At 48.0% G+C, this 17,968-nt stretch overlaps 1 protein-coding gene across 1 annotated transcript in view; it reads left to right on the top strand.

Moving 5' to 3' along the window:
* Positions 1 to 17,968, top strand: part of ELP3 (elongator acetyltransferase complex subunit 3) — an 84,343-nt gene that overhangs the window by 1,225 nt on the left and 65,150 nt on the right. Inside the window, exons 2-5 of the mRNA XM_041407136.1 lie at positions 1,336 to 1,492; positions 1,956 to 2,055; positions 4,601 to 4,739; positions 6,441 to 6,509. Of these exons, the coding sequence (XP_041263070.1) occupies positions 1,336 to 1,492; positions 1,956 to 2,055; positions 4,601 to 4,739; positions 6,441 to 6,509 (465 nt within the window). The remainder of the gene's footprint in view (positions 1 to 1,335; positions 1,493 to 1,955; positions 2,056 to 4,600; positions 4,740 to 6,440; positions 6,510 to 17,968) is intronic.

Below are 17,968 nucleotides of genomic sequence, written 5' to 3'. Positions count from 1 at the left end.
AATTCCATGATTCTGTAATTCCGTGATTCTGTGATTCTGTAGTTCTGTGAGTCTGTCATTCCATGATTCTGTCATTCTGTGAGTCTGCCATTCCATGGTTCTCTGATCCTGTGGTTCCGTGACTCTGTGACTGGTTCTGTAGTTCTGTGATTTTGTGTGTCTGCCATTCTGGGATTCTGGGAGTCTCTGAATCCGTGTCTTTGTGATTCCATGATTCTGTGATTGAGGCTGAGGCTCTGTAAATCTGTCATTCCACCACCCTGCAATTCTGGGATTCTGAGACTCCATGATTCCATCTTTCTACAGTTCTGAGACTCTTGAGATTCCATGATTCCATGATTCCATCACTCTACTCTCTGAGTCTGTGATTCCATGATTTTGTGATTTTTGACTCTGTGATTCTGAGATTCTTTGATTCCATGATTCCATAGAGTATTCCATCGCTCTACAGTTCTGGGATTCTGGAGCCTGTGATTCCATGGTTTTGTGATTCTGACTGTGGCTCTGAGATTCCATGATTCCATTGCTCTACAGTCCTGGGATTCTCTGAGACTGTGATTCCGTGATTTGTGATTCTGACTCTGTGAGATTCTGTGATTCCATAATTCCATCATTCTGCAGTTCTGGGATTCTCTGAGCCTGTGATTCCATGGTTTTGTGATTCTGACTGTGGCTCTGAGATTCCATGATTCCATTGCTCTACAGTCCTGGGATTCTCTGAGACTGTGATTCCGTGATTTGTGATTCTGACTCTGTGAGATTCTGTGATTCCATGGTTCCATCACTCGACTCTCCGAGCCAGTGATTCCATGATTTTGTGATACTGAGATTCTGTGGCTCTGAGATTCTGTGATTGCATGATTCCATGACTCTCCAGGTCTGGGATTCTCTGAGCCTGTGATTCCATGATTTTGTGATTCTGACTGTGACTGAAATTCCATCATCCTGTGATTCCACAGTTCCACATTCTGCTCTTCTGAGACTCTCTGACGCTATGATTTAGTGATCCTGTGACCCTGATTCCTCGGTTCCCTAATTCCATGATTCCTTGATTGATTCCTTGATGGATTCCTTGATCCGTGCGACTGCCTTCACCGGACACCACAACTTTCCACAAACTCCATCCAACCGAGCGGCATGGGGTGAGCGGCACGGACAGGAGGACAGGGAGACCCCAAACCCCCTTCCCCAAACCTAGGGGGACCCCCAGAACCCCCCAAAACCCGGGATTTTCCCCCAAAAAACCCTAGCTGGCTTTATTGGAATTAGTGAGACGTCTGGGGGGGGGGGGGGGGGGGGGGGGGAGGTCCCCGGTTCCCCTCCGTGCGGTTTCAGCGCCCCCTGGTGGCTGACGGCGGCACGACACCCCTTTTTGCTGCACTACGCTTTACGGCGCTTTCGCGGCGGCGCGGAGCGGTGTTGCTTTACGGCAGCGCGGCGCTCCAGGCCGCGGGATCCGCCGGGATGAAGCAGAAAAGGAAAAATGGGAAAGGTAAAAAAAAGACTAAAAAGAGACCTGAGGGGCTGGAGCGTGTCCGGGAGAGGGAATGGAGCCGGGACACGGGCGGCTGAGGGGCTGAGCATGGAGAAAAGGAGGCTGAGGGGGCCGTTGTGCTGTGCACAGCTCCTGACAGGAGGGACAGCCGGGGACGGGCTGAGGGGAAACGGCCTCAAGCTGGCCGGGGGACGCTTAAATTGAATAACAGCAGAGATTTCCTCCCTTAAAGGTCTGTCCAGCCCTGGCGCAGCTGCCCAGGGCCGCGGTGGAGTTTTTATCCCGGAGGGATTTAAAATTCCCCGGGGATGTGGCGCTGGGGACGCGGGTTGGGATTGGGAATGGTTGCACTCCGTGCTCTTTGCAGCTCCAACCCAGCCATTCCAGGAATTTCAGGCTGGGCTGTGACGAGCAGGAAAATCTCTGATTTTTGCTTTTTTTTCCCCCGTTCCCGGCGCAGGGGAGCCGAGCCAGGCCGAGCTGATGGTGATGACCATCGCTGACATCATACAGCAGCTCCTGGAGGCCCACGAGCAGGGAAAGGACGTGGATCTCAACAAGTGAGTGCCTCATTTTCACACCGTTTTCTGGTAATAAACCCCCCAAGATCGGTAAATTCTGGGCTGAGTCTCAAGTGGGTGGGATTTTCTGAAAAACTCCAGGAAACTTTCATTGCCTTTTTCCCCCCCCATTCCTCACTAGTCCCAAATCCACCTGGGGAAGGAGACATTAATATAGAGATAATATTAAATCAGATTTTTTTAGCAATTTTGTTTGCAGAAACTTGCTTGTTCTTCACATTTGTGGAGCAAGAAAACCTGAATTTGTTGTTTACAGAAACATTTCCCTTCTTTACTTATGTGAGTAAGAAACCCCACATTTGGTATTTGCAGAATTTTTTCCTCCTTTGTTTATGTGGAGGAAGAAATCCTGAATTTGTTGTTTCTGGAAATTTCTTCCTCCTTTATTTATTTGGAGTAATAAAACCTGAATTTTTTTGTTTACAGAAATTCCTTCATCCTTTATTTAAGTGGAGCAACAAAACTTGATTTTATTGTTTACGTGGATTTCTTCCTCTTAATTTAAGTGGAGTAAGAAAAGCTGAATTTTTGTTTACAGAAACTTTTTCCTTCTTTATTTATGTGAAATAAGAAACCCCAATTTTGGTATTTATAGAATTTTTTTTCCTGCTTTATTTATTGGGAGTAATAAAACCTGAAATTATTGTTTCCATGAATTTCTTCCTCTTTGTTTATTTATGTGGAGGAAGAAATCCTGAATTTGTTCTTTATAGAAATTTCTTCCTCCTTTATTTATTGGGAGTAGTAAAACTTGAATTTGTTCCTTACAAAAATTCCTTCTTCCTTTGTTTATGTAAAGCAAGAAAACCTGAATTTTCCCCACTTTTTCCACTTTATTGACATAATTATAAACTTTTCCCTGGAAATTCCTGCCAGGAACTGCCTTGTAGGTGAGCTCAGCTCCAGGCTGGGTGTGTAGGGTTAAACACATGAATTAATCACCACCAGGAATAAAACATCAATCCAGAATTATCCCTGAAAATGGATCAGCAGGAGCCTTTCCTGCACAAAATCAGGCTGAAACCAAATTTAGGGGGAAAACACAGAAAATAAAAACCATGGACAGCTCTGAGTTGATTTTTGGTGTTCCCACACCCCCTGCAGCTCGTTGTGTTTGATTCTTCTGCCTGGAGAGCAGAACTGCCAGGATCTCTGTGGCACAGATGGAAAGGAGAGCAGGTTTTGCTGATTTTGCTGTTTTTTGGTCATTTTGGGTGTTTTTGATTTGAATATCAAACCCTCAGCCAGGCACAGGCAGCTGTGAATTCATTTTTGGTGTTTCCACACACCCTGCAGCTGGTTGTGTACAATATTTCTGCCTGGAGAGCAGAACTGGAGGAGCCTGCCTGGATCTGTAGGAGGAAAGGAGGGCAGGTTTTGGTGGTTTTTGGTCATTTTGGGTGTTTCTGGTTGAAGACCAAACCCTCAGCCAGCTACAGGCGGCTGTGAGTTGATTTTTGGTTTTTCCACACCCTGCAGGAGGTTGTGTTTAGTATTTCTGCCTGGAGGAACCTGCCTGGACCTGTGTGGCAGAGATGGAAAGGAGGGCAGGCTTTGGGTGTTTTTCGGTCATTTTGGGTGTTTCTGGTTGAAGACCAAACCCTCAGCCAGCTACAGGCGGCTGTGTGTTGATTTTTGGTGTTTCCACACACCCTGCAGCTGGTTGTGTGTAATTCTTCTGCCTGGAGAGCAGAACTGGGGGATCCTGCCAGCATCTGTGCGAGGAAAGGAGGGCAGGTTTTGGGTGTTTTTTGGTCGTTTTGGGTGTTTCTGGTTGAAGACCAAACCCTCAGCCAGCTACAGGCGGCTGTGTGTTGATTTTTGGTGTTTCCACACACCCTGCAGCTGGTTGTGTGTAATTCTTCTGCCTGGAGAGCAGAACTGGGGGATCCTGCCAGCATCTGTGCGAGGAAAGGAGGGCAGGTTTTGGGTGTTTTTTGGTCGTTTTGGGTGTTTCTGGTTGAAGACCAAACCCTCAGCCAGCTACAGGCGGCTGTGTGTTGATTTTTGGTGTTTCCACACACCCTGCAGCTGGTTGTGTGTAATTCTTCTGCCTGGAGAGCAGAACTGGGGGATCCTGCCAGCATCTGTGCGAGGAAAGGAGGGCAGGTTTTGGGTGTTTTTTGGTCGTTTTGGGTGTTTCTGGTTGAAGACCAAACCCTCAGCCAGCTACAGGCGGCTGTGTGTTGATTTTTGGTGTTTCCACACACCCTGCAGCTGGTTGTGTGTAATTCTTCTGCCTGGAGAGCAGAACTGGGGGATCCTGCCAGCATCTGTGCGAGGAAAGGAGGGCAGGTTTTGGGTGTTTTTTGGTCGTTTTGGGTGTTTCTGGTTGAAGACCAAACCCTCAGCCAGCTACAGGCGGCTGTGTGTTGATTTTTGGTGTTTCCACACACCCTGCAGCTGGTTGTGTGTAATTCTTCTGCCTGGAGAGCAGAACTGGGGGATCCTGCCAGCATCTGTGCGAGGAAAGGAGGGCAGGTTTTGGGTGTTTTTTGGTCATTTTGGGTGTTTCTGGTTGCAGGCTGAAGACCAAAACCTCGGCCAGGTACGGGCTGTCGGCGCAGCCGCGCCTCGTCGACATCATCGCGGCCGTGCCGCCGCAGTTCCGGAAGGTTCTGCTGCCGAAGCTCAAGGCCAAGCCCATCAGGACGGCCAGCGGGGTGAGGCAAAAGGATTTCCCCTCCTTCCCCCACACCCTCCCTGCTCCCAGCCCAAAATTTGGGTTTAATCCCCACCCAAAAGCGGTGGCGGCGTTGCCTTTTGCACGGGGAGAAATTTGGGGGTTTTCCTGTGGTTGCTGCATCCCTGGAAGTGTCCAAGGAAAGGCCGGAGCACCCTGGGATAGGGGAGGGTGTTGGGATTGGGATTTAAGGTGCTTCCAATCCAAAATATCCTGAGATTCCCTGAGGACAAAGGTGGATTGTGTCCATGTCACTTTGGATCTTTTTAGCAGAGCAGTTAATTCAATTTACTGTAAATCACCTAAATCTCCATATCAGACCCCAATTTATACTGAAAATCACCTAAATCTCCATATCAGACCCCAATTTATACTGAAAATCACCTAAATCTCCATATCAGACCCCAATTTATACTGAAAATCACCTAAATCTCCATATCAGACCCCAATTTATACTGAAAATCACCTAAATCTCCATATCAGACCCCAATTTATACTGAAAATCACCTAAATCTCCATATCAGACCCCAATTTATACTGAAAATCACCTAAATCTCCATATCAGACCCCAATTTATACTGAAAATCACCTAAATCTCCATATCAGACCCCAATTTATACTGAAAATCACCTAAATCTCCATATCAGACCCCAATTTATACTGAAAATCACCTAAATCTCCATATCAGACCCCAATTTATACTGAAAATCACCTAAATCTCCATATCAGACCCCAGTTTATACTGAAATCACTCTAAATCTCCATATCAGACCCCAGTTTATACTGAAACCACCTGATTTTTTGTATCAGACCTAATTCTTTGTATCAGACCTCAGTCTATTCTGGAGTCACCCAATTCTCCATATCAGACCCCAGTTTATTCTGAAACCACCTAAATCTCCATATCAGACCCCAATTTATACTGAAAATCACCTAAATCTCCATATCAGACCCCAATTTATACTGAAACCACCTAAATCTCCATATCAGACCCCAGTTTATACTGAAACCACCTAACTCTTCATACAGACCCCAGTTTATTCTGAAACAACCTGATTTTTCTTATCAGACCCCAGTTTATACTGAAACCACCTAAAGTTTTATGTCAGACCTAATTCTTCACATCAAACCCCAATTTGTCCTGAAACCACCAAATTTTTTATATCAGACCACTATTTATACAGAAACCACCTCATTCTTATCAGACCTCAATTTGTACTGAAACCACTCAATTCTTCATTTCATACCTAATTCCTTGTATCAGACCCCAATTTATACTGAAAATCACCTAAATCTCCATATCAGACCCCAATTTATACTGAAAACCACCTAAATCTCCATATCAGACCCCAATTTATACTGAAACCACCTAAATCTCCATATCAGACCCCAGTTTATACTGAAACCACACAATTCTCCATATCAGACCCCACATAATTTGTTAATTAATATTATTTCTTTCTATTGCAAAACCTGAGAACATTAAATAACGTTTAATATGCTTCATTAAGCATTCCCATTTCATGCTGGCTTCGTTTTTCCCTTCAAGCCTTAACCCACTGCTATTTTAGCACAAAACATCCCCAAAACACCCCCAGAGAAGCCCCCATCCCCCACAACCCTGCAAGAAACTCTTGAATTTTGGTAATTTTGGGGCTAATTGCTGCAATTTCCCTGGCAGATCGCCGTGGTGGCCGTGATGTGCAAACCCCACCGGTGCCCCCACATCAACTTCACGGGCAACATCTGTGTGTGAGTATGGGGGAGAGCCCAGATGTGCCAGATGTGCCCCAGCCTTGGGGACACCTCTGTCCTCCAGGGAAGGGTTTGGGGCACCAGGGGATCATCCTGGACAAAAGGAGGCTCCAGAGGGGATTTTTTTTCCTGTCTGGAATCTCCAGGTGGGGTTGGGGTTTCTCCCAGGGACTGGGAACAGCCTCTCCCCATTTTTTTAGCTGTTAATACCTCTGGAATTTTATTCATTCCCTAATATCTCCCTAAATTTTTTTGTATTTCCGAAATCTTTCCTCCCTGTTGTCTGGGGAAAGTTTAACAGCAGTTTGGGACTGAATCATTGTGACTGGTTTTAACCAAAAATGATGACAGGGAACAACCTCAGGTTGGACCAGGGGAGGTTCAGGTTGGATTTTGGGAACAATTCCTGCCTGGAAAAAGTTTCCCATCCTTGGAGGGATTCCAGATCCCTGTGGATGTGGCACTTAGGGATGGTTGGGCTGGATGCTCTCAGAGGTCTTTTCCATCTTTTCTGGGATCCCATCACCCAAAATTTCCTTTTTCCAGCTTTCCTGGATAACCCCAGTGCTGCAGGAGCAGCCACACCACACCAAAATCTGCTTTTTTTCACCTTTTCCTCAAGGCAGAAAACCTCCTCCTTTCATGACCCAAACCCACCCTTCCATATTCCTTTCCCACCTCTGTGATTATTAATTTACTATTATTTTCTTAATTAATTCATATTAATTTTCTTTGACCTCCAGCTGTCAAAATCTCCTGGAATCAGCTCAGTTTTATTCAAATCAAAGAACAAGAGCTTGGCTTATCTTGAATTCTCTTCCTCATTTTGACTCCATTCCCCTGAAATCTGATTTTGGCCATGCTTTTCCCATATTTTCATTTATTTCCAAGCATTCCCTGCCATGAATCCATGAAATTTTCCAGGTAATTCCATGTCTAAAACAGCATGGGCAACACAAACCCTTCGCCAACAAATTAATGTGGGCACGGTGATTTAATAATTGATTTATAATTGATTTTATAACGATGCTGGATGACTCGGGGTGAGCTGGCAGTGAGGAAATAAATCAATTATCAGGGAATAAAATATCAATTATCCCAAACAGGGCTGATTGGTGGAGGTGAGATCTGCTCCATCAGGAGAATTCCCTGGATGCTCCCTCACCTTTCCTGCTGCAGTTGAAGGAGTCTGGAATATTTTGTTTATTTTGTTTTTTAAACAACACCCGGAAGCGCAGGGAAAGCCAAACTTTTCCCCTGATTTTTTTTTGGCATTCCAGGCAGCTCTGTCACGCCTCATCACCCTGATTTGGGCTTGTGACGAATGCCACGGCCACGGGATTTATTCTTTATTTATTCTTTATTTATTGCCTGCAGCTGGGGAGGGGGAGCTGCTCCTGCCTGGGACGTCAGGAATGACTCAGCCCGGAGAGCGTCAGCGCTCCCGGCCCCTTCCAGCCCCAAACCAGCTCCTTGGGTGTCACATCCTCGTTGTCTCATTCAGAAACCTCAGCCTGATCCATCCAGGGGCAGGAGGTTCTGAATTTTCAATGCTTGGTGGGCAAAAAAAAAACTAAAACAACAAAAAAAAAGAGGTTTGGTGTTTTGGAGTTGTTAAATGAGCGAGCGTCCCTTGGCTGGGTTGGGTTTGCTGCAGTGTCGTTGGGGGTTTTTATTTGTGACATTTTCCACCCCAAGAGGAGTGATTTTAGAGCTGTCACCTCCAACAGAAGCGATTTTAGGGCTTTCACCTCCAACAGAAGTGATTTTAGAGCTGTCACCTCCAACAGAAGCGATTTTAGAACCAGTCCTTTGTACCTCAAAGCTGCGACTTAATTCGGTTTTTCCTCTGGAGGGCACCAAACACTTCAGCTACTTTTTTTTGCCTTTTTTTTTTTTTTTTTCCCCTCCCACCTCTCGTCGCTCAAAGACCAAACAAAAAAGCACCCTGCTGCTCTTTCCAAGTGGGTTTTATCGAGATAAAATAGCAAACAAGTTGAGCAAAGAGTTTCTGAAGGACACAGCTCCTCGGGGAGGGAGGGTGGTGCTTGCAGGTTGTCCATTCAAATTACTGCTGTGATTCACGGTGTGGGAAGTCCATTTTTTTTTTTTTTGCTGCAGGTGTCTTAGCTGATTTTACTGGGCCTAAAATAATTTTTCAAGCTGCCTGGCCTTTGCTCTGCAGATAATAAGGGAACTATTTCTGCCACAGCAATTTTAAAGCCAAAGTCAAAGTGGAGTCAGAGTGGCACAGATGGAGCAGGGTGACAAAAATCCTGCCCTGGCAGCGTGTGGGTTCCTCAGCAGATAAATAAAGGTTTATATTTTTAACACAAAACTCACTCTAAGTGCTTGGTAAATGGAGTCCTGTGGGAGTTACTCGAGTTGCATTTCCTAGGTGCTGGAGAGGTGGAGAAAATGGGGCTGGGGATGAATCAGAGCTTTTGCTTTTTGTGCTCCTGGAGCTCGGCTGTTGCACTGTGTCACTGCAGCGTTGGTTGGGATGGTCAGTGACACTTGAGCTGAACAGCCAGGGTTGAATTGATTTCTTTTTGTGGCCAGGATTCAGCTCCTTCAGCACTTCCAGCAGAGGCTGGGAGGAGTTCAGAGAGCGTTCTCCCCGTTGTGTGCTGTGGGCACTGCACTCAGCAGAGCCCTGGGATCTTAGTGGGATTCTGGAGGTTTTATTTCTTGGGCAAATCTTAATTTAAGTTCAGATTTTGTACAGAGATTGCTTCATGTGGGAAAGGCCCTTCAGCCAGGTTGCTGCTGTTTGCCAGGGCCTTGCTGATGGCAGCAGCTCCCAAATCTCCTCCCTGCTGGCATCCTGGACAATCCTGGATTCTGGTGGGTCACAAACCTGCCTGGATGGAAACACAGCAGTGTGGAGGAGCAGAGAACTGGCAGCAAGGGAAAACCCCACTAAATTACAGCTAAAACTGAAGGGAGATGCTGGCAGTGGCCACACAACCTGCTGTGGGGATTTGTGGGATGGTCCAAAACTTTGTTGGAAAACCTCCAGCTCCAGGGGCTGCTGTGAGGATTTTTGGCACCATTCTCCTGACTGAGGAGTTCAGAGAGCGTTCTCCCTGTTGTGTGCTGTGGGCACTGCACTCAGCAGAGCCCTGGGATCTTAGTGGGATTCTGGAGGTTTTATTTCTTGGGCAAATCTTAATTTAAGTTCAGATTTTGTACAGAGATTGCTTCATGTGGGAAAGGACCTTCAGCCCCGAGAGAATCACAGAATCGTGGCATGGTTTGGGTTGGAAGGGACCTTAGTTCATCCCTGCCACTGACAGGGACATTCCACTCTCCCAGCTTGCTCCAAACCCCAATTTTCCCCCTTTTTACCCAGTAATTTCTGGTTTTTGTCCCAACCCCGTGCCCTGCTGTGGCGCTGACAGCGACGTGCTGACCCGACCTGAGGGATCATCAATCTGGCACCCTCCTGCCGACGTAATTTTCAATTTTCTCCTTGTGATGCTTCATCTCCAGCAGCCCTCTGAGGCTGATGGTGCCAGCTAATCTGATAAAAAGGATGTGATTCCGTGCAGCTCCCAGCACAGCCAGAGCCTGTCATGGTGGTGGATCCTGTCTCTCACTGGGACAGGTAAAGAAATGATCCCTCAAGCTAGTTTGGCCCTTGGATTTCACCTGAAATCCCCTGAAATTCTGCTTTTCTTGCAGATAAATGTGTGAAGTCATTGACCAAAAGTGTGGGTTTTGCAAAGATAAACAGGGAAACTTCCAGGCTTTTTCTGTTGAGAGCAGGGAAGGCAATGAATTCCCTGGGTTTTAATATTTCTGCAGCACCTCCCTTTTGGGGTAATAAACGCTTTTTTACACCCTTCAGACAGAAATCTTTGCTCGAGGTGCTTGGGTTTGCTTGAGAAATAGGGTTTGCTTGAGAAATAGGTTGGCCGAGGAGTGGGTGAAGAATTGCAGAGCCAGGGGGGATTTTTGTTTTTGTGTGCTGAGAGGACTGAGAAGTTTTTAATTTTTCTCACTGAGAGCACCACTGAAGAATTTCTGGGCCCTTCTGGGTGCCTGTCAAGCCGGGCTGTGGGCTCGCTGATAAGCTTCCCTTCCTTAGGAGCAGGTTTGCAATTATTAAAGATTTCACAATCGCCAAAGAATCGCTGCAGGATGGATTTTTCTCCCCCTGGAGAAGCTCATCTTTGCCCGGGAGCTGCTCCCATCAAGACCCGAGTGTTGAGTTGATTGCGGCTGCTTTTGCTCTTTGCTGAGGACAATCAGAGCCGGAGAAAGGTGTAAAATGCACATGCAAATGAGAATTGCTGCTCCTCTCACCTGACCCGTGAGTCATGAGGGGTGCTGGGCTTATTGAGCTGCCACCACCGTGAGTCACCGCAGCAGCGGGAGCTGACTCCTAATGAGGGAACAGACCCGAGGAGAGCTTTGGGAAGAGCAGGGAAATCAGGGATCTGCATCCCTGCAGATCCTGGGACTGCACCAGCAGCTCTGGCTTCTCCTCCCGAGCCGGCTGGGAGAGCTCACCTGGGGAACAGAGGGATCCAGGGAGAGCTCAGAGCCTCAAGGGGCTCCAGGAGAGCTGGAGAGGAACCTGGGACAAGGGATGGAGGGACAGGACACAGGGAAAAGAGAGATTTGGGAAGCAGTTCCTGGCTGTGGCTCTTGAATAGCATTCCCAGAGATTGGTTGTGTTCAAGGGTCCCGGGAAGAGATGAGAATCTTAACTCCATGTTTCAGAAGGCTGATTTATTACATTATGATATTATATTAATTAAATGCTGCATTAAAACTATACTAAAAAGAATAGAGAGAAAGGATCCATCAGTGGAAAAGAATGAAAAACAAAAGCTAGTGACTCTCAGAGAGTCCAACATCTTTGATGATGAACCAGTCCAAGATGCACCTGTTGGTAAACCATCTCCAGACCACATTCCACAGCCTGGGAATCATCATCAGATAGTTATTGTTTACATTTCTTTAATGAGGCTTCTCAGCTAGAACAGGAGAAAAATCCTGGCAAAGGATTTTCATAAAGATATCATGGTGACACAGAGAAGCTGTGGCTGCCCCTGGATCCCTGGAAGTGTCCAAGGCCAGGCTGGAGCTGCCTGATCTCATGGAAGGTGCCTGCAGCTGGTTGGAATTGGATCATCTTGAAGGTCCCCTCCCACCCAAACCTTTCCATGGTTTTCATGATTTCTGTGATTTCAGTATCTTAAGAGACACGGAAATACTTTATAATTTTTAATACTTTGTTTCAAGAGTGTGCTGGGTTGCCTGATGTTTGATAAGGCTGCAGTGACAGAGTGAGGAGATAACCCACGCTCTGCAGCTCAGGTCTCTCCTGCACCTGACATTCCTGAGACAACTTCCAGGAGCAGAGCAGGCTCAGTTATCCCCATGACAGGTCCAAGACTGGGCCACCAGTCCCTTAAAAAGCTCATTTTCCATATGGAATCCCAGAACTCTTGAGGGGCGATTGCTGCCTTTGATTCCTGGTGGAGCAGCTCCCAACTCCACCTTTTCCACCTTTTCCTTGGATTTCCATCGATTGCCTGTGCCAGGAGTCCTTTTGTGTTCCAGCATTATCTGTGTCCTCCCTGGAGCAGGGGAGCAGGCAGCAGTTATCCACAATTATCCTGGTGGGGAGGGAAGTTTCCTCCAGCCATCCCAAAAGCCGGATTGATTTTTTTGGGAACAGGACAAATCCGAGCTCTGCTGAAAGAGAAGACACAGAGGTTGTAAATAATCAGAGTTTAGGACCTCTTAATCCATTGAGGGGAAAACAAAACCAAACCCTGGCAGTTCCTTTAGTGCTTGGTTTGGGATGTGGAGCTCCAGATTCCTTTTTAAATCCCCGCTGGAAATCTGTCCTGGAGAGGCCAGATCACAGCGAGCTGTGCCAAACGTGCTTGGTGTGATTCTCAGAGGAAGGGATTTGTGGAAAGATCCTTGAGTAGGAAAGGAAAAACTTGGAGGATGACAGAACAGAGAAGTTCCGGAGATCCTCAAATCCCACCTGGATGTGATCCTGTGCCGCCTGCTCAAGGCTGGGTGGTCTCCAGAGACCTCTCTGAGCCCAACCATTCTCAAATTCCCTCTTTAATTTCGGATATTTCAGCCATTCTTTTGATGGAAGCTGCAGCTGCTCCAAGAAATCCTGGTGGCTGCAGGCAGAGGGCAGGACTAGGTGGGAGATTGGGAAGGAATTCTTGGCTGTGAGGGTGGGGTGGCCCTGGCACAGAATTCCCAGAGAATTTGTGGATGTCTCTGGATCCCTGGAAGTATCCAAGGCCATGCTGGAGCAGCTTGGGGTGGGGGAAGGTGTTTGGCTTGGAACTGGATGAGCTTTAAGGTCCCTTCCCACCCAAACCATTCCATGATTCTGTGATTCTGAAGGTTCAGCAACGCCTGAATTTGCTTTTCAATATCGAGGAACAAGCCTGCTTTTTAAAAATGTTGCTTTATAAAGTTGTAGTCTGTTCTAAAGTACCCAAATAAGAGTTTTTGACTTTTTCTGGGAGACAGGTTCCTGCAGGGCAGTCTGGGCTTGCTGGTGCTGCATTTTAACCAAAATTCAGCCTTTTTGCTCGGCTTTTAGGACACTGTGAAACCTGTGGGGTAGCAAAGGATCACGTTGAGCCTGTGCCTGTATTCCACTGACCCCGGAGTGAGAAATCCTCCTGGCCAGAGGTCAGAGCAAACCCATTTCACCTCGTGGCTCCTGCAGGCAGCGAAGAAGCCGCCCCGCAATTCCGGAGCTCGTTCCACTAATGTCTCTTAATTGAGCTTCCCGAGCGCTAATTGTGACTCCAGCACAAAACAAGCCAGGCTTTGAGTCACTCTGCAGTGATTCATGCTGGGGCCATCGAGTGCTTGCTGTTCTCCTCTTATCTACCTTGACCCTCTGCTCCAGGTGATGCTTCCAGAGCGGGCAGCTCCTCACCCTTCATCTGCCACGGCTCACCCCCGGGGCAAATCCATGGAATTTTGGGGAGGAGAGCGATTTAAGGAGCTCAATCTCTGCCTGGGGGGAATGGGAAATTAAAAATTGCCGGTGTTTGACAGTCAGCTCCCACCCCTCGCCCTGCCATAATGAGTGGGTGCAGTGACAGGGAGGCTCTTGAAGCTCCAAATTGCCGGGTTCAGCTCTGATTCCAGCAGCAGTTTTGGGATGTGGGGACTCACCGGCCCCGTGTCCCCTCCCGTGCCTGGCTCCTGGCAGGAGGAGGGGGATGGCAGGAGGCGGCAGCATTGGAAATTGCCGTGGCTGGATCCATCCGAGCTTCCACCCCAAATCCCTCCGGACATCCAGACATCCAGCGGGCCAGGCAGGAGATAAGTGGCTGTTGTTTTAGTGCCAGATCGTTTACAGCAGAAAATCTGCCTAAATTCCCTTTTGTTCGCAGAGATTTGCAGCCTAGCTCCTAATAATTCTGGAAAAACAGGCAGATTTTCTTTGTTTCCAAGCTTTGGCTGTGGTGAGGCACTGGCACAGATTTCCCAGGGAGGTTGTGGTTCCTCATCCCTGGAAGTGTCCAAGACCGGATTGGAGCAACCTGGGGTAGTGGAAGGTGTTGAGGTTGGAATGGGATGAGCTTTAAGATCCCTTCCCACCCAAACCATTCTATTTTTACCATTAAAAACTGTTTATCACTGAGTGTTTATCCCTGAATGCCTTCATAAGTCTTGCAGAATCTATGGAATTTTACCCCAAAGCTGTCTGGCCTTTGTTGCTGCTGATTTCCTGCTGCATTTTCCAACTTCTAACTGCTGGAGTCGATGTTATTTGGAAGCTCTCTGAGTAAAAAGTCATTTCATCAGATCCTAATCTCGTGGTGGGGAGCTTTCCATCTTCTTTCCTTCCTCAGCCATGGAATGGGATTGCTTATCCCGTTATCAGCCCTATTACTGCTCCTCCTGCGTGGGAAGTATTCCAGTTTGGAATGGAACACATGAGGAAGCCAAACCCACACGTTTTTGGCCGTGTGTGGTTGTGGGTTTCCCAGTGGGGATGCTGGAACCAAACCCATCTTCCTCCAAGGATTCCGAGGTGTTTCCTCAGGAATTGGAGCCACCCCAAAATTAGCAATATTTGTAAATCCACCTTTTATCCCGTGCCGCTGGAAACGGCATCAGCCTTAGCGGTCATGACATTGTCAGAGCTAAATAATGAATTTCCCTGCTTTTTCCTGTAGGTTTTCAGCAAATTACTGCTGAACACCTGCCAGAGGGAATACTTTGCTCCTTCTTGCTGCCCCGCCGCTGCGCCTGTGTAATTTGGCAAAGCACAACAAGTTCTCCAGTGACCCGCACTAAAATGTTAATGGTGGGATGGCATCCGAGCGGCCAGCTGGGCTTGGTGGCTGGAGATGGAGCTTTATCCGGGGCTTGGCCACCTGTGTGAGCTTGAACCTGGCCTGGTGGTGACGATAGGGTTTTAATTCCAATTGTGCCGGTGATCCGGAGGTAATGTCACAGACAGAACGGGGTGCTGTGCGCCAGTAACGTTTTTGGGTTAATTCCCTCATTATTCACGCCATCCCCGGGTTAATCCCCTCCTCGTTTACACCACCCTGCAGCTTGCAGGAGCGGTGGCCGTTGCATTCTGATTTTCCAAGCAGGCACAAACTCAGCCATTACCGATTTCCCCGAGATGAGAGCGATCCGAAGCGATCATCCCGTGCCCTGCAGCGCTGACAGGGGACCCGCACTCCCCTTTTCCAGCAGAGATTGCTTTGCAGCCCGGATGGAAATGAGCTGGTGAAATAGGGAGATGTGGTTTATGGTTCCCTCAGCTGTGCTCTGCTCGCCTCATTGACGCTGTAAACCCGGAGCCGCCCGCCTTTCAACGGCGCTAAATTAATTTGAAAGAAAACTCATTTTCTGGTGACATGGTGGGTGCAATCGGCGTGGAACGAAGGAAAAAATGAGGTTTAATTTTCATACTTTTCCAGGGGGGTGTCGAGCAGGGGTTTTGCTGCGGCTTTGGGGAGCGCTGTGCCAGGCAGAGCTGGGGCTCTTTGGTTTGAAATACGCGTGGCAGCCCCGGGAGCCTGCGCTTTTCATGGCTCACAAGTTTGGGAAGTTGGATGCTCAGAAGCTGGAAATGCAGAGCTGAGGGGGTGCTCGTGCAGCCTTGGTTTGCTCACCCTCGGTCTGGGCCTTGGGTTGTGCCACGACCTCGTTTTTTAACTCTCTCTGCACAGCCTTTGCCTGCTTTGTCTCTTGAGACAGTTTGTGCGCCGCTCTGAAAATTCAGAAATCCCTGGGAATTTGTTCCTTGGGTAGAAAAAAACTCTTTTTTATCAGGGAGCTCTGGGGGGAGGTGTGGGTTCAGCTGGTGGGTTCAGAGCTCTGCTGAGATGTTCTTGGTGAGCCCTCACAGGAGGTGGAATCAGCTGAGAGGATCCCACCCTTGAGGGCTGGGACAGGAGCAGTTTCCACCTCCACCTCCCATTTCTGCTCCCTGAGCTCGTGCCAGTCCTTGCTTTATGGAAAATGCTCCTGTGTCTTGCAGGGTTTGGTTCCATTCTCTTTTCCGGACCACGGAATCATGGAATAATTAAGTTTAGAAAGGATCTTTAAGGTCATCAAGTCCAGCAGCACCGAACCACGTCCCCACAGTGCCACATCCATGGTTTTGAGCACTTCCAGGCATGGTGACTCCACCACTGCCCTGGGCAGCTTGTTCCAACCCTTCTAGGGATGGAATTATTCCTGATATCCAATCTAAAGCACCCCTGGCACAGCTTGGGGCCGTTCCCTGTTGTCCTGTCACTTGTTCCTTTGGGAGGAGAGGCCAGCACCCACAATCTCTGCTTTTCCCCACCTCTGGGAGCACACAGTGGATCTTTGGCTGTCTCCTCTCTGTGTATTTCTGACTAAAATCCAGCTTGTGCCGTTTGAGGGGGTTTTAGCCATGACAGGGAATATTTCACCTCAGCCCATCCTGGGAAGTTGCTCCTGGGGACAGCACATCGTCCCTGGAGCCGTGAGGGATGGCTGTGCCCAGGGATGATGCAGCTCTGAGCGACTGCAGCAGCTAAAAGCTGAAATCATTTTCCAAACGATGACTCAACCACCATTAAAAGTTGAGTAAAACCATAAAATCGCCTTGGCCAGGCCCTTGGAGCTCATCTCCTTCCAGCCCCGTGCCCTGGAGGAGGAGCTGTGGGCACCTCGGAGCTCTCCAGGAGGGAGCAGAAGGAGCTGGGCCAGAGGCACCACGAGTTCCTGGAGCTGCTGCAGCAAACCCAGGAGCTTTTTTTGTGAGGATTTGCACATTTTTCACTTTTTGGAGTGCGGTCTTTATAGGTGAGGGACTTTGGCAAGAGCTGGAGATGAGCTAAACCACAGCTCTCCACTGGCAGTTCTGGCTGATGGCTGCTTTTTATTAGCTCTCTTTATGATTTTATGGATACAATTCCTTCGTTTCCTCAAAGCAGCAATCGAGCTGTTTTCCTTCCTCGAGCTAAATGTTTTCTCTGACGGAGTCAGACGGGGACGAGCTCAGTGTCATTTCAGAGGTGGATAAAGAAACTCAAAAGCAAAGGGGCTGGGCTGGACACTTTCATTTGTGCAGCAGCACTTTGAGGGCATTGAGTTGGTGGTGTTTTTCCCCAGGAGCAGCTGAGAAGTGGTTGTTTTTAAGAATATGCAACTTTCCTTAGGCCGCAGTGAGTCGATATCAGAGCTGAAATTGGAGCTGGGTTTTTTCACTCCGTGTCAGTCTCACCCAGCGCCGTCTCTCTCATCAAGCACAGCAAGAAAAAACTCGAATTTCAGGGCGGATTTAATAAAAGAGGTTGTCGTGTCGTTTCTTCCGTAATTTTAGATGTAAGGATTTTTATTTTTTTTTATCTTTTTCTTCCTGCATCCTTTGTTAGCCCACGCCTGCTACTCAGTATTGACTATTCCCTGGGAAACTTGTCTTTATAGTTATGACCTAATGGTTGATTGTATTGATTTGGCAGCAGGCAGCAGAATGGGGGTTGGTTTTTTTTCAAGTTTTTCCTGAAGTAATTGCACGGCAAAGATGAGAAAAATCAAAGGTGAATCTTGGGCATCTCCTCATGGAAGTTTCCCACCAGGCTGTGCAGGCTGAGGTGTGTCACTGTGGTGAAAAGCTGGCAAAGCTGAGGGAAAGGAGACCAAAATGAAATACTGACGTAATGCCGGCCAGACCTCCTGCTTTTCACTCCCTGAAAGGAGATGCTTGAAGCAAAGAGACACTCGTGAGTCTTCATCCTGGATTACTGCACAGAAATTACTCCTTGGATTGCTCTTCCCTGGCAGGGGGGAGGCCCTGGCACAGTTTTCCCACAGGAGCTGTGGTTGCCTCATCCCTAAAAGTGTTCCAGGCCAGGCCAGGAGGAACCTGGGACCGTGGAAGGTGTCCCTGCCCATGGCAGGGTGAGCTTTAAGGTCCCTTCCAACCCAGACTGCTCTGCGATTGTG

The sequence above is a fragment of the Onychostruthus taczanowskii genome, unplaced genomic scaffold (genome assembly GCF_017590055.1).
Source record: "Onychostruthus taczanowskii isolate IOZ18803 unplaced genomic scaffold, ASM1759005v1 scaffold254, whole genome shotgun sequence".
Lineage (NCBI taxonomy): Eukaryota > Metazoa > Chordata > Aves > Passeriformes > Passeridae > Onychostruthus > Onychostruthus taczanowskii.
The sequence above is the reverse complement of the archived record's forward strand: the minus strand, read 5'-3'. Positions and strand labels throughout refer to the sequence as shown.